We start from the raw sequence: 27,211 nt of genomic DNA on the forward strand, positions 1-27,211 counted from the left end.
CGGGACTTCGCAATTTCTGATGCTACTTTATGATATATTTTTAGTTATTACTTTTTTTTTAAGTTAGGTTGATTTCTGTTTCCAACAATCCTGCTAAACTCATTAATTCCTCTATCTGTATGTACTCTAGGGCTCTGTACATACACAACCAAATATTCTTTGTATACAGAGAAGCTCGTTTCTTCTCTCGTGTGTGTGTGTGTGTATGTGTGTGTGTGTGTGTGTGTGTGTGTTTATTATATGCATGGGCAATAGGCTGTAAAGTAGGGGTTGGGGGAGGTGGGAAGAACTTGAAGAAGGACCATTTAGGTGGTTTTCACAACTGAGTTGCTGGACTTTATACTGTATTGCCATTCTTCCTTTGCTCAACTGTTACCACCCCGTTTTATCCAGTAAATAAACTTTAAGTGTTTGCTCCAGCAGCACATACACTAAAATTGGAATGATACAGAGAAAACTGGCATGGCCCCAACACAAGGATGATGCACAAATTTGTAAAGCTTTCCATATTTTAATTAAAAAAAAAAAGTTCATCGTGCTTTCTCTTTGCCAAACAACATATCAGGATCAAAGATAAATATTGACTCTGGATTCAGCAAGTGCAATAGACAGAAAGCCACCACACAGTAGTTTGCTTAGTGTTGTGATGATACTGCAGGAGACCCTAACCTTGATGCCAGAGTGTGAAGGGGTGTTGGGATGACTTCTTGGGGCATTTTGACACCTAAACAGAAAAATAAAAAGAAATGGGACTTGGTCAAACAAAGAGTGAGAAAAAGATTTCTAGTAAGAGCAATAACCTTTGCAAGATAATAAGAAAGCATGGTATATAATAGATGTTCTGCACATTATTTGTTGAATCAAAAACAAACTGCACAGGGCCTCCCCAGTGGCGCAAGGGGTTAAAACGCAAACTGAGTCTATCTGCAGCCACTAAAGCACAAGTTCTATCTTGAGGCTGGCCAGGGAGCAACCCACATGGCGCAGCAGACCTCTCCTGACTGACCTGCTGCTCCACTCAGCAGTGTACTTCTATCAGCCTGCCTGTTCTGTTCCCCACTCTGTCTCTGGTGAATCCTCTCACCCTCCCCCCCATATCTCTGGCATGTACACACACACACACACGTGCACACATTCTTGTATGCATAAATAAACCTTAAAAAAAAAACAACCGCACAGCCAAACAAGTTACATTAGATTTTTTTTTACAATAAGATTTTTAAGTGCTTATTGTTTGTCAAACACTATCTCCCCAATGATTTATAAGAATAATTTTATTTCTGTGACACTAGAGTGAATATTACCATTTTCATTTTACATTTAGTGAAACTGAAGCAACAGAGAATTGCACTGAGATTATAGTGCTATTATAGTGAGAAATAAGACCCAGATCTATAACTCCAAGATCTAGAAGTATCCTCATTGAAAAGATCACTGGTATAAACCTTGAATGTAATCCATTCAAAAAAAAAATAATTTGGTGTTTCTGAGTAAATTAAAGAATTTCCCGGAGATATGATTAAGAAACAATGAGCTGCAAGTAATAATAATATTCTGCAAGCTAAACAGCTACAATTTCCAATGAAGGATTGTAATGAAAGGCAGCAAAATCCAGGGGGAAATTGGCCAAGTGAGTTTTTAAATTTTAGTATATCACTAGCAACATAAAATTAGAAGGGATATTGTTTCTCTAAAGGGATATTGATATCTAAGGGATATTGTTGGCATCTAAAAAGATGCCAATTTTTATTTATGTTGATTGTTAATGTTGAGACGGATTTCTGAAAGTTCCTATGGTTTCTCTGGACTCCCTTGTTCATTGTGCTTAAGGATACTACTTTGGGGGGCAGAAATATTCCTGAAATTGTTGTAGAGCATTTTATATCCAACCTGGCTGCCCAACTCCACCCTCAGGTCCCAGCCACCCTCCCTTTGGTGGTGATGGGATTTGTCTTTCCCAATGTCTTGATGGCTTTAGTCTGGAGTGGGGGTGGGGTCCACAAAGCCTGTATGGGATTAACTCAGGACATCATTTCCCCCTAACAAAATGAGCCGAAACCATAAATCAACCTTTAAACCTCCTTGTCCACTTTTCGGATCCGTGTGGCTTTTTCATTCCTATCCGCATATTCATAGATTAACATCCTGGTTTATAACTATTTTGAAAATTTGGGCGCCTGACGTGAAACAGCCTAACTGATGCACAGTTTTTCAAAATCAAAATTCTAACCCTCAAAATTGAGGCCTTGGTCCGGGAGCAGTTGGACCAATTCGTATCCGCCCTCGTCCCTCTCCTTTCAACTCTGCCTAAACAGAGGTCACAGTATGCTGCACCTCCCCCTGCTGTGACCTTTAGGGCTAATGGCTTTTACCACGGTCCCTGAGGTGTGGGCAAGGAACCATGCGCGCAGGGGGAGAACAGCAAACTCCCTAAGAAACAGGTAAGACGCATGCCTGACAAAGATAACGACTACCAGAAGCCACCACAAGAATGCAAAAGGGAGTGCTGACCACACAGAACCTTATCTCACTTTCTCAGACCTACAAACTTTATTCTACTATCTTTAAAAACTTTTCCCCTTTTTTCTGGTCTATGAAGGTCATTGGCTGCTGATTAAAAAATACATGTAATCTAATAACAAGGCTAAATCAAATGAAACATTTAACTAGACTCTGTGTAACAATAGAATCATTAGTTTAGTAATATTCTCTGTTATGTGCTTGATTTTAGTAACTTTGATCTTTATGAAAAGGTATTGCATTATAAAAATAAGTTCACTCATAATGTTAGGGGGAAATGATGTCCTGAGTTAATCCCATACAGGCTTTGTGGACCCCACCCCCACTCCAGACTAAAGCCATCAAGACATTGGGAAAGACAAATCCCATCACCACCAAAGGGAGGGTGGCTGGGACCTGAGGGTGGAGTTGGGCAGCCAGGTTGGATATAAAAACCAAACACGTGGGCCTTGGGGGCCTCTCGATCGCTCGCCTCCTGGCTTCACCGCTCCTGGCTGGCAGCCAACTCTCTGAGTGCCATTTTGGGATTCCTGATCGGCGGATCAGGTAGGACTCATTTAAAACTTTGTCTCCCACTTTTCTCCCTGAGCTGTACATTTCCTCATTTCCCCTTCCCTTGTAAATAAACCTTTTATTAACCTTTCGTGTGTGCCTGCAGTAGAGCATTGATAAGTCCTTTTAAGCGCGCGGGTGAGGACCCACAGTCAGGCACCCCGTTTTGTATCGGGGTTGTTCTACAACAGTAATAACTAATAATGATTAAAAATAAGTTAGTGGTAGCAAGTAGTTAGTAAAGTAAAAATGTAATTGTATAGAACAAAAGAGAAATTAATGGCCTGCCTACTTAGGAATGTGCTTAGGTCCAGATGTACTTTCCGACATAGATCACTGCCCTGTCAATGATAAGCTAGACCTATGAGCAAGCTGATTTCACTGATATACGTTGTTCCTATGCTCTTAGAAAACATATATATACTGGTCACCAACTCAAAGAAAATTACACTCAGATTTTCACTCTCTTGAAGTGTGTCTGTGTCATTCATTCGCCTAATCCTTGACCACTCTGCGCGATCTCTCAACCCTGAGACGGCCTCATCGTCTACTGCTGTGCTGGTCCGCGGCAAGTGGCGCCCAAACGTGGGTCCCGACTTCGAATTTTGCTGAGTTTTCCACCCAAATGGAGAGGTGAGTAGTGAAGAGATTGCGTTGGGTAAGCTACCTCCCTACTGGTGTGTGAGTGTGAATGTGAGCCCCTTAAACAATACCTTCTTTCAAAAAACAGTCAAGGATAGGATCCTCACTGGAGCGTCCGGAGCTCGCTGATAAAGGGTGATCAGTTTGAGACAGTGAGAAGTGTCTCTAAGCGTAAAAGTATACTCATGGTGCTGTGTGTGTGTGAGAGTGCGTAGCTACGACTCCACGGCCTTTTGGCTACGGAACCTGAGTGGGCTGCACCCGCGATTCCCGTGGAGGAACGTCATACGGCATAACGGTCATCTGCTCCTCGGAGTAGCCTGGTCCGGGATTTATACGGACAGACCTTAGCTAAGACGCCTCCATAAGCTCCCGCGAGGGACACGGGCCGGACAGCACAGTTGAAAGGATATTCTGGTTGATTGAACAAAAGCACCACGAACTAATGGGTCAATTACAGACCAAAAATAGAGATCTTTTTCTATCTATACTAAAAAATATGATTGAAGCATGTGGTATTAAAGTAAGTAAAAAAGCTTTACTGCAACTTTATGAATTCATATTACGGGTATGCCCATGGTTTCCAGAAGAAGGCAGTTTGTCACTAGAAACCTGGAAAAAGGTAGGAAGAGAAGTAAAAGAATTCTATGCCCTTCATGGACCATCTCAAGTCCCGACTCAGGCGCTGTCCTTGTGGGTACAGATTAGGGATCTGCTGGTTGATGCCACTGAGACAGAATTATGGGGAAGTCAACACAAGGATGAGGCTCAAGATGATCATACAATGAACAAAGACATAGAAAAAACCCCACTACTTGCTCAAGCCTCCGCACCCTTATTAGAAGAATCCCTCTCCCACTCGGAGAATGAGCTTAGTGATCATGAGTACACCGAAATGTTAGACAGATTAACTTTCAAAAATGAAGAGCCCTCTAGCCCAATTACTAATCTTTTTCCCGTTGTTACTAGACCTAAACCTGTATTACATAAAAATCTTGCTCATGATGGTACCCTTCGAGGACCACTAGGTGGCATTCTAGGATCAGCCAGAGAGGCCAGTAAGACGGGAGATTGTTCATTTGCCTTTGTCTTGGCCGGACCTCGGGCCTTGGCTCGCGCTGATAACAAAGGCCCTGCATGGGAGGCCATCCCTATAAAAACTCTTAAAGAATTACAGTCAGCTGTTCAGACAACAGGACATAGCTCCTCTTACACTTACCAAATTATTGATATGTTATCGGCCACTTGGATGACCCCTTATGATTGGCATAATCTTGCCAAGGCTGTTCTTCCTTCAGGAATGTATGTACTGTTTCGCATAGAATATGAGGACCAAGTACATGCCTTCCTCAAGGAACACGAGGATATGGTCAGGGCTGACAAAATTTCTTTTTCCATGTTCATGGGAACAGACAAATTTACTGAGGTACGAAGACAGGCTGCCCTCCCAAAAGATGTACTAGTTGAGATTAATAGAATGGCTGTTGCTGCATGGAAAAATCTACCTTCATCTGAGCATAAACCCACTAACCTCACTGATATACACCAACGCCAGGATGAAATGTACCAGGATTTTGTAGCTAGGTTGGAAACTGCCTTAGAAAAAGTACTCCCACCTTCCGGAGCTCGTGATTTGTTGATTAAACAACTCGCATGGGAAAATGCTAATTCCCTATGTAGAAAATTAATTAGACCCATAAGGAAAACTGGTACACTACAGGATTATATTAAAATTTGTTTAGGTGCTTCCCCTGCGGTAGTCCAAGGCATTGCCTATGCTGCTGCCATGAAAGGTCAACCTTTCGCTGCATTTGTACAGGCAATGGCTCATGGACGGCGTAACAAACAGGTTACATGCTTCAGTTGCTGCCAGCCAGGCCATACCTCTAAAAATTGTCCAAACAAAACCGAGGTAATTACTAATTATAAACGCGCTAATACTGCACCAAGTCCATGCCCTCGTTGCAAAAAAGGCAATCATTGGGCCAAAGAATGTCGTTCTAAATGGCATAAAGATGGTCATAAATTAACCCCTACTTCTAATCAGTCAGATGACCCAAAAAACTTCCAGAGGGGCAAGCCCTCAGCCCCGTAAAAGAAGGAGGGTCTCATCAACAACCCCCTCATTCCATACCTGTCACTTATTCCGATCCCATTCCCCAAGTGTTAGTTCATGACCTTCCTCGGGGCACCCCAGGTAGCACTGGTTTAAAAAAAAAAAGGGGGGGGACTTCCACCTTCTTAATCCCTCCCCTATAGGATGGACTTCTTTCAGCTTCTATCAAGGCAACTTACAAACATAAGGTACAAAATGATCTTATAAAAATCTTGGGGCACCTCTGGGAGCCTTTTCCCTGGTGTCCGTTTCAATCCTGCTGGTTGGCACAGGCAGGAGAGGCTGAGTTTCATATTATGACAGGAATGTATGTACAGGTTTGCCTCAAATCCTAGGTCCAGCTAATTAATTATACCTTTGGTATTACAAATTTGTCTCATGGCAGTTTTTCAAAAGGGAGTTTAAAATAAGTAAATATCAGGTTCTGGGCTACTGCCGCTTCAAGGGCTATGACTTAAGAAAAAAAAATCAGTTTTGCTGTCTGACAAATGGGCATCATTAGAAATTAGGTTGCAGGACTCGGTCTGTGGCTTGTGTTAAGTCTCTACTGTTCAGGTGTTTTCAGGGTCTCTTTCATCAGATGAGGAGAATGGCTTAAGCTCGCTAGAAGCTTGGAATAGGTGCCCTTTGCACAGGGACTGGATAGGGGACGCCGGTAGGATCCCACAAAATCCGGTACCCCTCACTTGTCTGTTTAGAGGGAGACAGATTAAGTTAGCATCGGTCACGCTGGTAAGGGAGTGATTAAGTCCAGTAGACCTTATGCGAGGAGACTGTTAATCACTTGCAGTTAGAGCTCCAAGTTTTGATAGAGGGACGCCTCTGGTAGAAAGAAGCTGGTGCTGCCTTTACTCCTGCCTTCTTGTTGTGGATGGGAGCTTCCTCATCAGCCTTGCAAAGGGGCACGCGTCTCTCCTACATCCTAAAGTTGAGACTAATTTTCAGGAGTAATTGTCTCCTATCTCACCTGTTGCTTCTCTTAGTAAGTCACTGAGACCCAAGTCTCGACATTTCTCCTGCATCCTAGAGTTAAGAGCCAGTCAAAAAACCATAAATATGGTCCTGGTCGGATGGGATGACCTCTGACTTTACTGCAGGAATGCCCCTGCTTTGTCTCTACCCTGCTAATGCGGGTACTTTTCTTTTATTGCTACAGAGACCATAAAATGCTCTATCTCAATTCCATGGGACATGCCCTTAAGCCACATTTTTAAGAAAACTAGCCCAATTTGGCCATAAATGGCATCTTTTCCAGCTAACCCTCCTTGGTCACAGTCAAAAAAAAAAAAAAAATGCTGGGGACTAATAATTAAAGGGGCCCACTACAGCTGGCTGGTAAAAAAGACTGCCTTTGATCTCAGCAAGCAGCTGCCTGGATTGTTTTTTCCAGTGTTGAGATCATTGGTATGTCTCTGCTGCCTTCCAGTTGTGGGGTAACTAGACTCTCCCTTTGTCCACCTTGAAAAACTGTTTTGGTTCATGCTAGGGAAAAAGTTCTATTTCCCTGTGTTTTTCTGATTTTAAAGTCAAGATTGTTAAAGGTAAAAACTGCTGAGTTACTTTGGACTTGCTAACGAGCTATAAAAGGTGATTTTTGGTTAAGTGACATCTTCTAAACTGCTTATTGGACCTGTAAAAGTTTAGTTTCTTATTAAGACTAATTTCTGATAAGAGTTTGAAAACAGGCAAACTGTAAAGGAAGATCTTATTCTTCCTCTTCTCCTGTCCTCCCCATACATGGTTCTGAAAAGAAAAAATGCCTTTTGTCTTAAAAATGTGCTTGGTCTCAGTGTGACAAAACTAAAACAATGTAAGGCCAATTAATAATACTTAAAAATACAAACTTAAAATGTTTTTCTTGTCTAAGAAAGTTAGTACAAACTGCTTGACTTTAAAATTGTTGTGGTTTTGGTTGGACCCTAGGTTTTAAGTAAGGGTTAAAATTGGATACTTGTTCTATGTACGAATTCTAACTTCTATGTCATTAAAAACCTGCTTGATATAAAAAAGATATTAAAAACTTGGTTAAATGAATGTGTCAAACAAAAAATTGTTACTAAAGAAGGGGAGTTTACTAAACTGTAGTTTCTCAGTGTCTTTGCAAATATTGGTAAAAATAACTATATCTTAAAATTAATGCACATGGCCAAAAGTTTTAAATGAAAATCAAGAGATCTCTTTGTTCTTGCTTTTTGCCTCCGGAGGATTAATTTTAAATGGCGCCTATATATATAAAAAAAATCCTAAATTTTGAAATCGCGATCTACAATTGTGGTAAAGAAAAAAAAACTAATTCAAAATTTAATGGTTTAAAAAGCATACATGCCTTAAGGTTTTAATGTTGGGTATTAATACTTCATGTTGTTTAAATGTGTTTACTCATGCTATACAAAGGGAATAATTAACCTGGCCTATGCAAACAAACAAAACTTACTTCTAGGCTTTTATCTAAACTTCTCTTGATAAGATCTTGTTCCAGAAAGACTGATCTACTTGTCTTTCCCCCTTGGAGAAAACAATATATTCTCCCATTAAATGACTATATTTCTTTACAAAATTCAAGGTAACATCTAAAGCCATATGGACAAGTTACTAAAAAATGTTTATGGTATTAAGTGTCTAATTTTTTTCTTGCTTTTGTCAATCTATCTAGTGCTTGCCTAAGAAAACTTGGTATATAAAATTGTTACAGTGGCAACTCTGCAGTTGACTTAAAATTCCAGTTCTAAGAAAAAAAAAACTAAAGCTAAACTAAGGCTTTTGCTAAGTTGAGTAATAAACTTTGTTAATCATTTACTGAAATTTCAGGTTTACATTTTGCTCCTTATTGCAAGGAAACTAAAGTTTAATGTCATCACAACAACAACCAAAAAAAATTTGAAAAATGTGTCTGTAAGTTGTGTAGTCTAAAGAGATGATAGTGTAACAGCTATTATGGTGTCTTACAATACAGAGATTGGAAACTAAGGTGTGATAATTCTGGATACAAGTAAAGTAAGGTGTGTTTGTGTTTTAAAAGGAAAAAAAAAACAAAGGGAAGTGTTAAAGGTCTGAGTGAGGGATTTTTTTTTTGACAGAAAATTTTGTGCTCTCAAGTGACTTGCCATAAAATATTTTGGTTAACTTAAATGTCAGTTGTGCACCTGTGTGGTACCAGGCTTTAGTTATTTTGTTATATAAAATTGTTTCTTGTTGTGAAAACAAACTGAGTCAATTTGGGTATATTGATACCTCATAGACAGTATTCTCATAACATTGTTTCACCTTTTCAACATAAATGTACACAAATAAAATTATTCTAAAATACATAAGACTTCTTAAAACCTAATAAGCCAGTTATTTCAGGCTAAATTTACTGAGGCTATAAAAAGGTATACTAATCTAGACCCTAAAAAGGACAAACAATTTAACGGTCTCGTCTCCTTCACTAGTCAGCCTTGCTCTGACATCAGGTGCAAACTCCAGAGATTAAGTCAAGGGCCTAAAATCCTTTTAATACTTTTAAACACGGCCTTCAAGGCCTACAGTAATATGGAGGGGCCAGCCCTAACCTCGGGCCAGGATGGGAGGACAGGCTTGACCGTCAGCTGCCTCTGACTATGAAGAACCCAGTGCAGGAGAAGATCTTCTCTGAAGAAACCCAGAGTTGAGAGATTCCCCTGTTTACTGTTTATATGGACAAGCCAATTCTTTTGACTGACCTACTGGTCAATTGTCCCCCTCACTAGTACAAATGTCCAGCCTGAGCCAGGACACTTTACAGCACTGCCTCGTCAATTTTCCTGGCACTTATTGCCATTTTTGGCATCTCAGTCCACACCTGTACAATCGGCACATTTTTGGGCTTATGTTCCCGAGCCACCTTTTCTGCACCCGGTCCCCTGGACGGAAAACTCTATTATAAAAGTTTATGTTAATGATACCAACCTTCTCGGTGGTTTGGCTGATTTTCACTCTGAACACATGGTTTCTTCCCCAATTGATTATGAGGGTATGTCTGATGACCCTCCGCTCTGTGTCTTTGCTGACTCTGTATCCCTCCCTGGCTGTATGATGCTACATTACGTTTCCATGCTCACTGATGCACCACCTCGCACTCCTCCTGAAGACCATCGAGCGAACAACAAAGACCGCATCGTCTGGGTATTGACGTTTATGGCTCTGGACCAACTAACGGCGGACAATGGTATCTGCACCTTCTCCTCACCATCCTTTACTCCTCCCTTTCCCAGCTGTGTTCAAAAATACCGGGATGTTGACCAATTTTGGGATTCCCTTATTTCTTACCCAGTTTGGCTTCCACTGTGGTTTTTCTCAAGCACTGCCTATATCCCCTCTCATGTCTCAGTTTACTGTGTATGATTTTTCATTTGCTGTTCCAGCCTTTCACTACAGAAAGTTTTCTGTTGGATGGGTGCCGCCCATGTATGTTTTTCATCATCACAATAAGACTTATTTTCAGCCTGAACTCTTTTGTCTCTTCGCGGCCTTTGATGCCCTACACTTCAAACAACCTGGACAGAATACCGCTGAAATTTCGGTGCGTGCCTGCGTTGGATACCCCTTCGCTCTACTTCTGGGAAACGCCTCAGCTACACGCATTCAATTACGTGGGACTTCTTACTCCATCCATTGTTCTGGCTGTGTTGTTACTAATTGTATTACCCCCTTTCTCGCTCCTCTGTATCCGGTTGTGATCTTACTCAAAAGACCCCCTTATGCTATGTTACCTGTTGATTTACATGATATGCCTTGGTATGATAATACTGCCATGCAAGTTTTGGATGAGGTACATGCTCTTCTTCACCCTAAACGTTTTATTGTTGCCCTTATTTTGGGCATTGCTGCCTTAATTTCCCTGGTTACTTCATTAGCTGCTTCCTCTGTTGCTTTAATTCAGGAATCTAAAACGGCTTCCTTTGTAAACGACCTTACCAGAAACGTGTCCATGGCACTCTCCACACAGAAGGAAATCGACTATAAGTTGGAAAGGAAATTAAACGCCTTAGAGGAAATTGTAATCGCTCTTGGCGATGAGGTTCAACTTCTCAAACAACAACTGTCTACTCGCTGCCATGTTCAGTTTCGTTTCATTTGTGTTACGCCTTTACGTTATAATTCTTCCCTGCATTGGAATCTTACCAAACATCACCCATTGGGCATCTGGCATGACAAAGACCTTTCTCATGACCTCTCGTCTCTACAGTCCGAAATTTCTGCTGTCAGTAAATCTCATCTTGACACTTCTGTTTCTTCCTTTGCCCATTCTCTGGCCTCCACTTTCCAATCTCTGACTCCCACTTACTGGTATCATCTTGTCCTCTCTTTCGCTGCTCTCTCTCTACTCGTTCTCCTCCTTTGTTTATTCTCCTCTGTATCCGCTCACTTCACAGGTCTATCTACCGCATCCAACGTGACATGCATGCTTACCAACTCCGTTCTAAAAACAAAGGAGGACCTGCTGCACCTCCCCCTGCAGTGACCTTCAGGGCTAATGGCTTTTGCCAAGGTCCCTGAGGTCCGGCGTGGGCAAGGAACCATGCGCGCAGGGGGAGAACAGCAAACTCCCTAAGAAACAGGTAAGACGCATGCCTGACAAAGATAACGACTACCAGAAGCCACCACAAGAATGCAAAAGGGAGTGCTGACCACACAGAACCTTATCTCACTTTCTCAGACCTACAAACTTTATTCTACTATCTTTAAAAACTTTTCCCCTTTTTTCTGGTCTATGAAGGTCATTGGCTGCTGATTAAAAAATACATGTAATCTAATAACAAGGCTAAATCAAATGAAACATTTAACTAGACTCTGTAACAATAGAATCATTAGTAATATTCTCTGTTATGTGCCTGATTTTAGTAACTTTGATCTTTATAAAAAGGTATTGCATTATAAAAATAAGTTCACTCATAATAATGATTAAAAATAAGTTAGTGGTAGCAAGTAGTTAGTAAAGTAAAAATGTAATTATATAGAACAAAAGAGAAATTAATGGCCTGCCTACTTAGGAATGTGCTTAGGTCCAGATGTACTTTCCGACATAGATCACTGCCCTGTCAATGATAAGCTAGACCTATGAGCAAGCTGATTTCACTGATATACGTTGTTCCTATGCTCTTAGAAAACATATATATACTGGTCACCAACTCAAAGAAAATTACACTCAGATTTTCACTCTCTTGAAGTGTGTCTGTGTCATTCATTCGCCTAATCCTTGACCACTCTGCGCGATCTCTCAACCCTGAGACGGCCTCATCGTCTACTGCTGTGCTGGTCCGCGGCAACAGTAAAATGTAAAATGTCCGCCACTGCTCCCCAAAACCCTCCAGCGGCTTCCGCACTGGATCATAAAAATGACCAAGCTCCCGCCCGCCCCTCCCCCCCCCTCAGCCGTTCCGGCTCTTCTAGGCGCTAGGAGGTCGCGCTGCTCGGAGTCGCCTCCAGCAGGTCGGTCTCGGAATCGCGCCCCCAATCCCCAGACCTCAAATGCTCTTCCTACAGTGCTCCTCCGACAGCTCGGACACCCAGCTGCGGCTTCAGGTAGCAGCTCTCCCCGCCAATCTCCCAGTAGATACTTGCCCGGGGGAGGGGATTGCCAGCCAGGGAGTCGCCTGGCTGTGGAGTTGCTTAACCCTTTGCTTCTCTAGGAGCCCTCTGGCCCCCCTGAATTTCAGCCCGGGGAGTCCTTCTCAAAATTATATGTGCACATATGAAGGTGTGGAGTCGTAGCCCCAAGTATATTCTTTGGGTGAACGATTTGCACACCAAAACAATTGGAAAAAAAATAAAAATAATAAGTGTCATGGAGAAATAATTGCCCATCGTTTGAAAACACAGATGAAATGAATAAATTCCTAGAAAAGTATAAAATGCCAAAATCGACATGAGGAAAAATAAATTTTTTAAAAAGAAAAAGAAAAACATGGCAAAAATGCATAAATACATAGAAAACCACATACTGTAAAAGTTATCAAACAATTTAAATAACTTGCAGTATTGTCATATGTGCTTCTTCATTAATGCAGTAAATGTTAAACATCAAGATCCATCTTGTGACTACTGTGATTTTGAAATGGTTAAGAGAGATGTTTGCACCAACTGCATAGTGAAACGAAGATGTGTGTTATTTTTCTTGAAAACAAAGACACTGGAACTCTCTTCCTACTGTAGTTTGTGGCTGGCATTTCTATAGGATGTATATGCTCAATTTCAGTCAGAGGTCAGAGATTTTAAATGTATGTTTTACCTCATCCAAGTTCACCAGTCCTGGCGTTCCAAACTGCTGTAAACAAGGCTTGACACCTAGAAAAACCCCCAAATGGAGAGATGAGTCATTTTTTTATAATAAATTTTATTTTTATATTCCCCATACAATTGCAACCCCCTTATTTTGACCCCAATCCCTCCCCTCCTGCCCCCTACCTCCCATAGAGTGTCTCTGGTTCATAGTTTTTTGTTGATTTTGATTTTCACTTTCTTATAGTTATTCTTTTTCCTGGTCCCTTATTTAAGTTTTCTAGATTCCTGCTATGAGTGAGACCATCCAGTATTTTTCTTTTTCTTTCTGGCTTATTTCGCTGAGCATGATCCCTTCCAGCGCCATCCATGTTGCTGCAAATTGCATGTGTTTATCTTTTTTGAATGCTGAGTAATATTCCATGGTATATATGTACCACATCTTCTTGATCCAGTCAGAGAGATGAGTCATTTTTAGGGTAACTTTTTTTTATACCTGATCATATATCTTTGGGATGACCATGCTGGAGTTAATCAAATGAAGTTTGGAGGGAGCATAAAGATGAAACCTGAGCTCAGTCCAGTAATTTAGTCACTTTGTCCACACTCTCTAGCTGTGGGATAGAGGAGGGGGTGTGGGGAGAAGGGGTGGCAAAGGGAGGGAATGGGGAGACTTCAGGGAGAATGGCAAATGTTTGCAGGCTTTCACTTGTGTGCTAAGGCGACAAAGCAGGCCCAAAATCCTTGTTTTCACCTGGGACTAAAGCTGTTCAGCTCACAGATCTGGAGAAAAAGCTCTTCCCTCTAAGGAATAAGTAGAAAAATAGCAAAAAGTGAAAAAGCTACGAGGTTTGTCTGTACGGTTTCTAAGTCACCCATCCCTCTAAGAAAAAGCAAGGGCCTTGGGTGAACCACTATATGTTCATTTGGGAATAGCATAGAATTGCAAGTCCAGCAGCACAGGTTTGGGTTAGAAGCCCAAAACCAATCCCCAGAAGGGGGTGGGGGTGGGAAGGAGAGGAAAGAAGAGGGGAGGGGAGGGGGTTCAAATATTTTCAGCAAATTCCCTGTTCCCCACCTTCTGAGGAGAGAACAGGAGAGGAGAGAACAGAAGAGAGGAGGGGAGGGGAGGGGAAAAGAAGGATGAGGTGATGAAGGGTGAGATAATAGTGAGATGTAAAGTCACAAGTGATCACAAAGTTAAAATAGGTCAGAATTTTTTTTTTATCAGTCATTTCAAACAAGATATCCTCATACATTCTGACTTTTTAGAAATCCTATGATTTGGCCCAGTTTGAGGATCAGATCCAGTTTTAAGAGGAGAGGAAAGCATTTTTTTTTTTCTCTGCAGTAATGTCACTTTTCACACTTGCAAGAAAAGACTCAAAGATGACTTTGTACAAAGGATTTAGCTCTAAGCTTGACTTTTGGTGGGGAGAATGTAAAATGTGCTCACACCTTGTTATAGTCCCAGCAGTCATGGTTTAAGCTAAGGTTAGATAAGCATAAGAAACAAAACAATGAGAGTATGATCAGAGGCAAAGTTAGCTCAGAAAGGGTCATCTTTCCCTAGCAAAGAGTTCAAGTTTACTGTTTGTCTTGAAAACTTTAGGCCTGGGGGAAATTCTCATCGGATTTGCATTTCCCAAACACCTCTGCGTCAGTTGGCCTGTGTGTGGCTGCATTGGGAGGTTATTGGAGGTGAAGGTTTCCTGACTGTAAAATATTCTGCTTTATGCAGACCTAGAAATCAGTCTGTCCACTTTACTGAAAAAGATAGCTAAAAAGACAATTTCCACAGTCCTCATGAGAGATGACAAGAGCCTGAATTTGGGTGGTAATAAGGGAGGAAAAAAGGAAAGATTTTCACCAAATTCCCTGTTCCCTACCTTCTTAAGTATTTAACAGGTAGACTTGGCAATGGATTGGATGTGCAGGAATGGGATGAGGGAAAGGAAGCAGTCTGAGAAGGCACCCATATTTCTAACTTTGGAATTCACATGGGTGGTTGTGTGAGTAATCAAACTAAGGGACACAGGAGAAGGAAGAGGAGAGAAGGGGCAGATGAGTACCAATTACTGTAAAGGGTCAGAAATTTTACCATACATGCAAGTTAAACTAGATTAGTGAAGCTGCCACATACAGTTTCATAAGACTTCCAGGACAATTTATTATTCCAGTAACAGCAAAAATCGGATTATAGACCTTTTCTCTCTGTTTCCTTGGCCTCAGTTCCCAGAGGGCAACACCATGACATCTGTGGATGCAGTGGGTTATGTTACAGCGGGGGAAACCCTAGTGCCAGGGATCCCAGATCTCTTATGAAGGGCAGTAAGCTTTAGCCTGTTGCTCTGGAAAGAAGCATTAACTCCCCTTCCAAGGGTGTTTGCTATCTACTATCCTTGAAAAAAACAATCTAGAACAAAGAGCATTCAGTGCCTCACTAGCAATATAAGTAAACATGTGAGAGATTCATGATGAGTTGTATTCACTAGTTGGGTTTTCAAGTGTTTGAAGAAATCCAGGAGACAGGTTTAGAGATCCAAAGAACAGTGTGAAATGGAAATAAAATTTAATTTTGTGCCATTTTGTAACCATTTAACATGTAAATTGCTTGCCTCCTGGAATTGGAGTCATGGTCTTGGCAAGTCTGTCAATCAATCAAATGCAAATAAGTGGATTTTTGTGGCACATCAGCACAGTCAGGCTGGGGTTTCAGCCCACTAATATCAAATACATACAATAAACAAAATGTACATGTTCAAGTAATTATCTCCTCTTTCTATCCCAAACTTCCCCCCAAGAGGGTGAAATGAAAGGGGGTCTTTTGACTGTCATATAATTTATACACAGACTGTCAAAGTCCTTCATCTGCTCAAGCCATGTAGCAGCTCAACTTTCGTGGTCTGGCAGTCTCTGAGACAACATTAGATCATTTTGGAGTTAATACTCCATTTATAGACCCCCTCCCACTGCTTATGTTTCAAAGTTACTCTGTTGTGCTTAAATTTAATGGAAGTTTCTATTCTTTTGTGAAAGCTCTGAGCATTTCATAGAAAATGTAGGGCTGTAAGAGCAATTTAATGGTGGCTAGCATGTTGCATATTTAAAAGTAGGCAGGGATTTGAAATCAGAGTGGACAGCATTTTGTTCCTGTTAGGTATGTATGCCTAAGACCAAATGTACCCTAAACTTCAAACTGCCGGTCATGGCCAAAATTCACAGCCAGTGGGGTCTGAGAGCTGAGGTTCAGCACAACCAGTTTACGTTCCCAGAGCTGAGCAAAATCGGGGTTGAGAAAGGATCACACCAAAGTAGGCAGCTGGACTTTTGTTGTTTTGCAAGAAATAACTTGACTCATCACCCGGTATCAATTGCCGAATGAACTTTTACTAATGCTGTAGATGAAATGTTTCGTGCTGTGCCTTCCGTTTTCTTACAGCTCCTAGATCACGCTATCTGTGATGTGCTCAGGATTTCTGCTCATTTTGAGAGGACAATTAGCCTGTGATTTGAGATTATCTTTCCCACTGTTACTGGGAGAAACATACAGGAATGGGAAAGAAAAACGCTAACGCCCGAACAGGGACTTGAACCCTGGACCCTCAGATTAAAAGTCTGATGCTCTACCGACTGAGCTATCCGGGCTCTTGTAAGCCCTGCCGGGTGTTCAACTATAGTCTATTTTTCTACAGTCCTGAACGCGAATAATTTTGTTTCATCTGTGATTATGGTTTAGTAATGTTCGTTCCAGAAATACAAATTAATATCCTAATTAGCATAGAAACTCAGCCACAACAAAAGTCTTCCTTAAGGCTGTGTTCTAGCCGTATTACACTGATTATGCCCCCCCATTCTTTGTAAGCATGCAATAAAAGTATTGCAATATTATATATATATATATATATATATATATATACTATCTATCTATACCTTGCTATACAGAATTTAGTTCAGTCAAGAACTCCAGGATGTTAGCCTTCAGTTCTATGCTTCTCAGACAAACAACGCAAATATTCGACATTTGGGACAAAGCAGTACTTTCCAAAGGCAGCCGAATCGATGATGGCAATTTTAAGGGACAATTAAGTCACCTTTTTGGCGGCATTTTCAACATCTGATCATGGGCCCAAGGACATAGGGAGCGGTTTGATTTTGTGTGGAGCCTAAGTTCTTTCAAGAAAAGGGAAAAATAAAGACAGACGCTTTAAAGGGAGATTGCCACTCACCCTTTTCTTGTCAGATGTCTGAGTAGTTATTTCCATATTTTGGTGTATCTAGGTTAAGTGCTTGATGAAGGTCGATGTCTGCAAGAATTCCTTCACTTGGAACGTCAATGAAAGTTGCCCCATTAACCATTTCAAAATTTTGCTAAATAAATAACAGGTAATTTTATTTTAGTATTCAGAAAATCTTAAAATTGCAAGAGGAAATATATGATTCAAAGAATTGGGGAGAGCGACGGAGAGTGGTATTTTAAGCTTGGGGATGTAGCTCAGTGGTAGAGCGCATGCTTCGCATGTATGAGGCCCCGGGTTCGATCCCCGGCATCTCCAAGACCTTTTACACCTATAATTAAGACCTTTTACACCTATAATTAGAAAACATTTTCATAATGTAGAATCTTTGTGCTTTGCATCCTCCTCGTCACTAATTTCCTATTATGTGTATTTTTAGACAACTACATATGGAGTAATTTATGTAAAGAAGGAAACAGCATTACTTTAAGGTATTTTGGGACATCTTTATCTGAAAGGAATGAAATTGGGACCATAGAAAAAAAGTAAGCTAATGGAGACCCGGCTGAATAGGAGCAACATGGAAAATAGCCCAGGACCCATTAATGAAATGCTATTTGTGGTATCTGGTTGCTCTTTAAAGCAGAAACAATTCTGGCCTGGGAACATGGAAAGGGGAGAAAGGGAGTTTGCGTCTTTGTTGCTGCATGATGATACAAAAACAAAACAAAAACAAAAAAAAACCTGGAGCAAATACTGGGAAAATCACAAAGTCCTATGGCATGGGAGAATTCATCTGCTTTGATTCACTATGCTGGTTGCAATAAGAAGAAAGAAAATATAAGTAAACGAATGAATAAAAAAGGAAGTGGATAACTAAACAAATAAAGAGAACAAATCACCATTAAAGTTTTGGAATCCCCACCGCGCGTGGTGGCCGGTTAGCTCAGTTGGTTAGAGCGTGGTGCTAATAACGCCAAGGTCGCGGGTTCGATCCCCGTACGGGCCACACCTGAACTATTTTTTTTTTCTTGCTTTACCTCAAGAACTATCACAAAACTTTTTTTCCAGAGAGAAAGAACGAATTGTCAGATTATCCTACAAGACATTCCTAAATCAGGGTGCTCAAAAAGATTTCCTCCTATAGGAGGAAAAAATCAGCAGGACACCGTGAGAGTTATCACATTCATAAGAAGGAAGAAGCGTTGCCAGTGGTCAAACAATGCCCCGAAGTAGAAGAATATAAATTTGTCTTTGAGTGAAATGTGAGGCCAGCGGGAGAGTGTAGCGCTCATTAACAAGGGTTCCTGACTGGGTATTTCATCATTCACACTTCAAAGAAGGAATCCCATCTTGAGAGGAGCGTTTTCTACTTACTTTGAGTCCTTAATAAGAAGAAAGAAAGAAAGGAAAGAAAAGAAAGAAGGAAGGAAAGAAAGAGAGAGAGAGAAGGAAAGGAAGAGAGAAAGAGAGAGAGAGAAAGCAAGCAAGCAAGCAAGCAAGCAAGCAAGCAAGCAAGCAAGCAAGCAAGCAAGCAAGCAAGCAAGAAAGAAAGAAAGAAAGAAAAAAGAAAAGAAAGAAGAAAGAAAGAAAGAAAGAAAGAAAGAAAGAAAGAAAGAAAGAAAGAAAGAAAGAAAGAAAGAAAGAAAGAAAGAAAGAAAGAAAGAAAGAAAGAAAGCCCGTTTCCAGAATCCATTCAATACCTCCCTGTCACTGACTTGGTGGTCCCAGTTGGCCGACGCCCGCTTCCCTCTGTCCATTAGCTGACGTCACGCCTCTTGAATTAGTCTCATTTTCTACCAAAGTCAACTTTCAGCAGCCTACTTATGTATCCCCCTCCTCCCCGTCCGTGTACAACTGATTTCCTTTCTTTATTCACGACCTCCCAGTTTCATACCCTTTTAATTTCCAACTTTTTTAAGGCGCTGAGATCAAGAGTACCCCGCCGCCCCCACCTCCCCTCGGGCCCCCGGAGCCTGCGAGCGGGCCCGGGCCAGCCTCAGCTGCAGGCGAGTTGGGGAATTTGTGAAAAATGCAGTGTGTTGGGCCTCGCTTCCAGCGACCTTGACGCCGTAGATTGGGAAAGAGCACAGGCTTTCTGCTCTTGTAATAAACACTATAGATGGGTCGGCTTTAGAAAAATTGGGTTACTGTCAGATGGGTAAGTTCTGAGAGCCATATTGACCTGGTTTTCAAAATTGGAAGAAAATTCTGTATGATCTCACTTTATATATAGAATCTAGAAAATCGAAATCTAGGGAACTTAGAACAGTGGTGGTTGTCACAGGTGGGTGTGGGAAATGGATGAAGATGGTCAAAAGATACAAACCTCCAGTAATACGACAAATTCTGGGAATGTAATGTATAGCCAGCAATAATGTATTGTGTATTTGAAAGTTGCTAAAAGAGGTCCTAAAAGTTTTCATCACAAGAAAAAAATTAACTCTGAAGGTGACGGATGTTAGCTAAACTTTGTGGTAATTATTCCCAATATATACATGTATCATATTATGATGTTATATACCTTAAACCAGTAGTTTTTTAGTTATAACTCATAGAACTGGAGGTGGGAGAACTAGCAAATGTAATACAATATGTAACTGGCTGTTAAAATTGTAAAACAAAATGTTCACACTAAAAAATTTAAAACTATGAAAATTTTAATATAAGTAAAAATAGGAAAGTAAGAAGGGACAAGGTAAGAGCAGTTATAATTGCCTAAAATTCACTAAATATTAATATGTTCGCAAGCAGGCTGTATGGCTCGTTGGTCTAGGGGTATGATTCTCGCTTAGGGTGCGAGAGGTCCCGGGTTCAAATCCCGGACGAGCCCTTCTTTTTCTCTTACTAACAGCTCTCAAGCTTTAAACTTCAGACAACAGAAATTTGTTAACTGCAACTACCAAACCGTCGTACTCTGCCTTCCTGTAAAATGTGGAGGCTGAATGTGCACCTGATCCCAGGAAGTAACTTGAAAACTCTTCCAATTAAAAAAAGAGACTAGTACTGTCCAATTTTGACTATTATTTAGTTTAGCATCAGCTCTAAATAACTCTTGCAAAAGCAGATGTTTCTGGCTCCTCTAGAAGTTCCTAGTCCACGGTTGTGAGATCACAAATAAATGTGTGGGAAGACGTTGGTCACATCTCAAATTCAGTGTTAACCATCATTCAACACATCAGAGAAATAAATTTCTGTGGGAAAAAAAAAACACTGAATTACAGAATCGGGTGTTGAAAACCTTTATATACATTTGTCGACTTTTCTTATTATAGCTTCAAGAATTACCCCCTCATGCAGGAGATCGCGGTATTGTTCCCTTATTGTGAGGGGGCACTTTTTCTCTCCTGTTGCTATGTAGTTTCATCCAGCAGTTATTTGTCTTGCATCTCTTATGTTCAGCGTACTTTTGCTTGCAGCAGGAAAACAAAAACAAAAACAAAAACAAAACAAAAAGCAGTGGTTGTCAAATCTTTTATATTAAATAAAATTGTAACACCCTTTCCCCCTTCTCTGTGTTTGTAAACCCTGTTTATGCAGGACAAAAAATGAACAAGCATACGGGGCATGAAAGGGAGGGAGAAAACCGCAGATTTTCTTCAAGGCCACATCGACACGAGGCCAAAAGGGCCAGAGTTGACGGGCGCTGGGACTGGGAGCCGAATGTCTTGCTTAAGGGTCTGCTTAAGGAAGACCCAGGTTTGTGTTTGGGCTCTAGGACGTGGGTTCCCCGGTGCTCCGAGTCATGTTGGGCACCAGGTCTGCAGCCCTGGGAGCCGGGGTCACTCTGAAGCATTCAGATTCCCTCGGGGCGGAGAATGTGTGGGGAGATCTGGTGAAAGTGGGCGGAATGCGTGCTAATAGTTGTAGATGTTCACATTGAGTTCTATGCCATCTTACCTATAAAAAAAATAAAATAAAATAAAATAAAATAAATAAGATTCAGAATCTCTTGGTGGCAGGCTCGAGGAGGAGAGTTTGTGTCTTCTCCTATCACTTTGGGAAAAGCGCTTTCACCCGTGCCCGGCTAGCTCAGTCGGTAGAGCATGAGACTCTTAATCTCAGGGTCGTGGGTTCGAGCCCCACGTTGGGCGCAGTTGCTTTTTTTTTTTTTTTTTTAAGCAGAACTTGATTTCTTCACACTCAGAATTTCCTGAACAAGGTCCCACCGGCTGCCATCAAACAAGAAGAATTCAAGAGCCCAACAAATATAGCATGAATTAAAGAATCCCTATAAACAGCTCGTTTACCCAGGCCCCCTTGAGCTGGGGCCTGCCCTTTAACTCTGGTAGAGTTTAGCATCATCGCCCCCTGGCGAGGATGCATTTCTCTTACCTATTAGAGTTTTTGTTTTGATGCTAGAGATATCTTGGCTTTTGATAGGGCACGGGTTCTGGATAAACTCTTGGGATGATTCTGAAACACGCCCCGCTTTTTCTCTCCCACTAAGAAAGCTTTTGGATGCAGGGAAAAGAGTGCAGAGATGAGTGGTGACATACATACACCCAAGGAGGTGTGAGCCATTCTCTAAGTCATACAGTGTTATAAGCCAACGTTACCGCTATAAAAAATTTAAAAGCATAAAGTGAAAAATCCCTATAGCCCACTCATTTAGTTCCTGCCTCTTCTAAAAAGTAAAAAATGCAAAACATAAAGTAAACCCCCAGACCCCCACTGTTATTAATTTTGTGTATATTCTTCTAGGATTTCTGTACACATATACAAGTCAATTACAAATGTATGCTTTTCTTGTTCCCCCTTTAAAGAAAAAATGATGCCCTGGTCTTCTATAACCACAGATGTTTTTCATATATTCCATTGTATGGATATCCCAAATTTATTTCCTCAACTTTCTACTGGTGGTGGTTAGGGTGTCTAAGCTATTGAAACATCCCCAATAACATTCTGGGCAGTTGTTTGGCTCAATTGCAGGGCATCTAAAGATAAAAACCCTTAGGAGTGCTGGGTTAAAGGAAATGCGCTTTTGTAATTTTGGCAGAATGTCAGACTGCAGCCCACAAAAATGGTATCAATTTATTTTTTCATAAGCAATGTCTGAGAATGTCTGTTTCTTTTTTTTCACATGACAAGCTTTTTTTGACCTTATAATTATACTGATACTGTGTTTGTGTCTTTTATTGAGGCAACATTGTTTGAAAATATCTGGTTCTTCATACTTGCACCAGTATTTTGTGAGGATATTTTCTCGGTTTTTACTTTTCTAACTAGGAGCATGAGCATATTTTCATGTATAAGTCATCTATATTATCCTTTAACGGAACATGTTAATAATCTGCTCTTAGAAGCTCAGAAAGCACAACACACACCCTATAGGTGCTTACATCTGCTTCCTTGTCTATTACAGCTCCAGTCCATGAGCTGTGTGTCTCATGTTGCAGCTTTAGTTATTTTTTTTTTAATTATTTGTATATTTTGGTCTCCGTGGCCAATTCTTAGAGAGAGCTAAGGACCCTGCTTTTGATTTGCAACCTAACAATCCAGAGCCACACAGCTCAGTCTGGTTCTGTACCTTGGAATGTAAGTATCCTTCTGGTTCTAGAGTCATTCCAAAACCAAGTATCAGGGCCTGATTTGCTGTTTATAGCCCTCTGAAATTACTGAAACTCCCAATCTTAACTGTTTACCCCGAGCCTCAGCTCCTTTCCTGCAAATACCCCACCAAAAGCTCTGCCTAGACTTTCAACTCCTGTTGCCTCTGACCACATTGTGGATCCCCCCCACATGACCCTGTGCTGTGTTTCAACTCTCTAGCACCTGTTCTCCTAAAGCTCTTCAGGGTCTCCTTCTGTGGCCCCACCTGACTGATAATTAGCGAAAAGAGCACAGAACACATGTTCTAGAAGAACTGGATTCCAAGCCTTAAGGTGTCCATACTTGGGTCAGTGAGACCCAGTGTGCATGCTCTGTTGTACATTTCCACAGCTGTACCCAATTTAGTGCTGCTGTCATAGTACCCTTCTCTGAGCCACTAGACCATAGCATACACTTTCATTTTCTATGGGGAAAAAATAAAAATAGTGTAAACCTAGTCTACAAAAAGTATGGCCTACCACACCCTGTACTCAAGTCCTGTGCTGGTATAAGGGCTGCTGGTGGGAAGAAAATAAACAACAAAAAAACAAGGACTGATTATCGGGCTCCCTGGTTACAGCTCAGGGAGGCTCCTTTCCATCAGCTTACCTATTGTATTCAGTGCTCTTCCCAGTTTTCTGGGAGCAAGCTCCCTAGTCCTGGATGAACTCAGGCCACAGGGGTGATAGCACTGAGACAACCAACCCCTAGGCCACCAGGGAGGCCGTTTTAATTTTAAAAGCATAGTTAGACTTCCTCTTATATTCCAGGGCAGTAGATTGAGAATAATGAGACCAATGATAGAATAATTCTGCAGGTCATTTGATTACTTTGACTAGAATTTTCTCTTGTACTAGGAGTGGAGCAGAGGCAAGACAGGGATGGCTAGGGGGTGGAGACCATCTGAAGCAATAGCTTTCATGTCACATATCTACAATTTATAAAACACACTAGAGGGCAAATGACCAGCCTTATGGTGGTTTGATAGGTCCCCACACCTGTTTTCAGAATCAGCTGGAGTCTACTATTCAAATCTGTCTTTTTCTATAAGACAAAATTTCACTTAGCAGATTTCTGAGCACTGTCCGTAATACAGGCCAGGTAGAGTTGATAGCAAGGTTGTCTGGCAGAATGTCAGACTGCTTTCCACAAAAATGGTATCAATTTATTTTTTCATAAGCAATGTCTGAGAATGTCTGTTTTGTTTTTTTTTTTCACATGACAAGCTTTTTTTGAGCTTATAATTATACTGATGTTGTGTTTGTGTCTTTTATTGAGGTAACATTGTTTGAAAATATCTGGTTCTTCATACTTGCAGAAGTTTGTTGCCTACACTTTCATGTGGTATATTTACATGACCAATCAGAGAGGTTCTGTTAACTTAAATGCCAAGCATTCTTAATGATACCTTCAAAGATGAACACCTTTAACTCCACAATAACACTTATTCTTTGGGCTGGTCAATTTTGATTTTTGGGGTCAGAGACTATCTTGTGAGTTTTGGTGTGTTCCCAGGACTTAGCATAGTACCTGGAATAGTGAACACTCAATATGTTTGTGTATATAAAATCATATTGCTTCCTTCCATTAATTTTAGTCTCAAAATGCCCAACAAGCTTTAGTTTTCATTCAATTATGACTACTGAGCATAATGTAAAACAAAAAAAAAAGTCAAGTAACTTTTAGACCTTGCTTACATATACATGATCATGGAATTGGTGAAAAATGTCTGTTTATTTTTATCAAAAGTGAATTGGATCAATCGCTTCCTTCAAAATTCCTCCCTAAAGAATTTCACCTTATCTTGGAGGCCTTTTTTTTATTCCAGCCAGATCTGATTTCTTATGTAGTCTACATTCCATGTATTTAGTTTTTTGTAGTATTGTTTGGGACCTGTGAATTAAGTTGTTACAGTTATATTTCACAAGGTGTATTTCCTGAACTTTCTACTCCAATTTAACCAAAAATGAGGCCGGGATGAAAGATTTCAAAGCAGCCCTGCTTGAGGCTGTGGGGATTGGGCAGAAGCAGCAAAGTCCAGTTAGTGCTTTCCAAATTTCACTTGCTATTCACAACAGCACTCCGTATTCTATTTATTATCATCATTGTAGGGTAAGTAAAGTATCAGGCTTTTTTGTCTTCCCACCATTAGCATTGATGATGGATCCTTGCCGTCCTGAATGCATGCCTGATGGTGGGCACCTGGAATAGGGTGTGGGCACATGTAGATGGGATTCACCTGAGCTAAGATTGGGCTAATAAGGGCGGCATCTCTGATACGCCAGCAGAAGCAGAACCAGAAGCAGACCACCAGAGAAAGCAGGAGAGACCAGACAGAGTGAAGACTTGCTCAGCAAGTCTTGCTCCCAGCAAGGCTGGGAGGCCTGCCAGTCTCCCGGCCCCCCAACACCCCTGCCTGGTATGTACCTGGTTAAATCCCAATAAAAGCCTGAAAAGTCACTGAGGGCTCCAGGACTCACTCCTCCTTTACCCCGTCTACTCGGATCATAGAGAACCTGCTCCGTGTCCTCCTGCCACTACAATCATACAGTTTTGTTAAGGGCACAAGTTAGAGGTCACACACTGGTGAGAGGCAGGACTCAAGAGAGGCCTAAGCGGCTCAAAAGCTACTTAAGTGGCTCGTTGTAGGGTAAGGTAAAAGGTTTCAGGCTTTTCTGCCCTTCCGCCATCAGGATAGATGAGGGAGCCCTGTGATCTTGGGTGCATGCCTGATGGCGGGCACCTGAAGTGGGTACACCTGCGCTAAAAGACTGATAATATAAGGGTGGTGCAGCAGAGTGCGGTGTGGTGGTAGTGCGGTGTTAAGGGTGGAGGAGTGGAGTGTACGAAGGGGTGTTGGAGCGACTACAAACCACGGCGAAGAGCATGTGGCTGCTAGAACCGTTCATATACCTGCTCGGAATGGGTTGGTTGCTTTACACTCGTGTTCTAAATAACCGGCCACGCTGCCGCGACTTCCACTACCGAAATTCATTACTTGCATTTAAATAGCGCTCAGCAGGGCCTACGTACAGGATCTGCAGTTTGCGGGAGCATTACATGCAGTAACTGTCAAAACCCATTTCACTGGAAGCCGCTGCACTCACTTCCGCAGGGCGATCTCCACCCGGGTCCTTCCCGCCCCGCCCGGCGCCGCGACCACCTCCCGGTCAGAACTCGGGCTTCCTTAACCCTGGCGGGGCCGCGAGCCTGCGGGGCAGAGGAGCGCGGTAAGCCTCCAGTGAACTGCTTCAGGCCCGTTACTTTGCAACGTCGGGTGCACCGCCACTCTCACGGGACGCCATCGCCCCGCCTCATCCATGGGGTCTTAGGACCCGCCCGGGGAGTTCAACCACCGCCTCGGTAACAGCGGTCGCCGGCACCTCCGGCCGCGCCTCGTGACGTCACGCGGGCGCCTAGTCGTCACGTGGCTGCGCCGGCCAACCGCGCTGGGAATGCGCTCGCAGTCGGCTTCCTGGCCGTGGCTTCCTTTGCCATCTCCCTCAAGACCCTGCGGAAAAGCAGCTTGCTATCAAACTATGGGAGAAGAAAGCGTGTCGGATGGGGGTGCGGGTGAAGAAGCTGGGGAAAGTGGGAGAGTGCGCGAATGGCTCCGCCCCGCAGGCCTAAACTGGGCGCGAGTGTACAGAAAGGATCTCGCGAGACTCTTGTGTGCGCCTTTAAACCCCATCCGCGTCGCTCAGTCTTGTTGCCTTGGTAACCAACCGCTAGTCGCTAGGCGCCTACCCGGGCCGCTGGCGTGGGAGTTCAGAAAATGGCAAAGAACTCAAAACTTGGGGAAGATGAGTATGAATGATTAGGGAAAGGTACAAATTGAGAGTCACATGTTATGTATCACTTAAAAAATAGTCTTAAATACTGACTTCAATATGTAAACTTACTGTATTTGCCAGGCTTTTTCCAGCCTTTAGATTAAAAATAAATCCCAAGCTTGGAAAAAGGCACACACACAAAGTGGCATATGTTTGCAACGTCATTTTAGACCGGACTGCTTACTAACAGGTCTGCCCAAGAATTATCTTCATTCTCTATGGTTTCTCACCCCCAGCACTACTGACATCTTGGACTGGACAATTCTTAAATGTGGGGTATTGCCCTGTGCATTGTAGGGTGTATAGTAGCATTCCTGACCTTTACTTTTTACGTCAGTAGCACTTCAATTGTGACAATCAAAAATGTCTCTTCACATTGTCAAGTATCTCCTGGGGGGACAAAATTGGCCCCCTGGGAAGTCCCTACCCTATCAGAAAGCACCTTTGGAAGGCAGCTCACCCTGTATCACCAGCACAAT

At 41.9% G+C, this 27,211-nt stretch overlaps 1 protein-coding gene, 1 long non-coding RNA gene and 6 other non-coding genes across 9 annotated transcripts; 6 read left to right on the forward strand and 2 right to left on the reverse strand.

The window, feature by feature from the left end:
- Positions 1-407: 407 nt before the first annotated feature.
- On the forward strand, positions 408-514 carry LOC119253589 (U6 spliceosomal RNA). The gene has a single exon (XR_005127127.1). It is a non-coding gene; the product is annotated as a U6 spliceosomal RNA (small nuclear RNA).
- Positions 506-17,493, reverse strand: LOC119251878 (uncharacterized). The gene is made up of 3 exons (XR_005126628.2): positions 17,299-17,493; positions 13,080-13,135; positions 506-724 (listed from the first exon to the last, which is right to left on the reverse strand). It is a non-coding gene; the product is annotated as an uncharacterized LOC119251878 (long non-coding RNA).
- On the forward strand, positions 2,713-12,187 carry LOC129146258 (endogenous retrovirus group K member 5 Gag polyprotein-like). 2 transcript variants are annotated; one of them, XM_054698001.1, is made up of 2 exons: positions 2,713-3,066; positions 3,546-12,187. In XM_054698001.1, the coding sequence occupies exon 2, from the start codon at positions 10,014-10,016 to the stop codon at positions 11,310-11,312; it is 1,299 nt and encodes a 432-aa protein (XP_054553976.1). In that variant the 5' UTR covers positions 2,713-3,066; positions 3,546-10,013; the 3' UTR covers positions 11,313-12,187. The 2 variants fall into 2 exon arrangements, with proteins under 2 accessions (XP_054553976.1, XP_054553975.1); XM_054698000.1 differs by having other exon boundaries at positions 2,896-3,066; positions 3,546-12,172.
- On the reverse strand, positions 16,645-16,717 carry TRNAK-UUU (transfer RNA lysine (anticodon UUU)). The gene has a single exon. It is a non-coding gene; the product is annotated as a tRNA-Lys (tRNA).
- Positions 17,494-17,553: 60 nt separating the features above from the next.
- TRNAA-CGC (transfer RNA alanine (anticodon CGC)) lies at positions 17,554-17,625 on the forward strand. Its single transcript has one exon. It is a non-coding gene; the product is annotated as a tRNA-Ala (tRNA).
- Positions 17,626-18,242: 617 nt separating this feature from the next.
- On the forward strand, positions 18,243-18,316 carry TRNAI-AAU (transfer RNA isoleucine (anticodon AAU)). Its single transcript has one exon. It is a non-coding gene; the product is annotated as a tRNA-Ile (tRNA).
- Positions 18,317-20,068: 1,752 nt separating this feature from the next.
- TRNAP-AGG (transfer RNA proline (anticodon AGG)) lies at positions 20,069-20,140 on the forward strand. Its single transcript has one exon. It is a non-coding gene; the product is annotated as a tRNA-Pro (tRNA).
- Positions 20,141-21,328: 1,188 nt separating this feature from the next.
- On the forward strand, positions 21,329-21,401 carry TRNAK-CUU (transfer RNA lysine (anticodon CUU)). The gene has a single exon. It is a non-coding gene; the product is annotated as a tRNA-Lys (tRNA).
- Positions 21,402-27,211: the final 5,810 nt, after the last annotated feature.

The sequence above is a fragment of the Talpa occidentalis genome, unplaced genomic scaffold (genome assembly GCF_014898055.3).
Source record: "Talpa occidentalis isolate TD23 unplaced genomic scaffold, MPIMG_talOcc4v2.1 talOcc4.2, whole genome shotgun sequence".
In the NCBI taxonomy this organism is placed as follows: domain Eukaryota; kingdom Metazoa; phylum Chordata; class Mammalia; order Eulipotyphla; family Talpidae; genus Talpa; species Talpa occidentalis.

Coding starts and splice junctions, on each gene's coding strand:
- LOC129146258 (XM_054698000.1), top strand. CDS start 4,160: ATGGGTCAATTACAGACCAAAAATAGAGATCTTTTTCTATCTATACTA.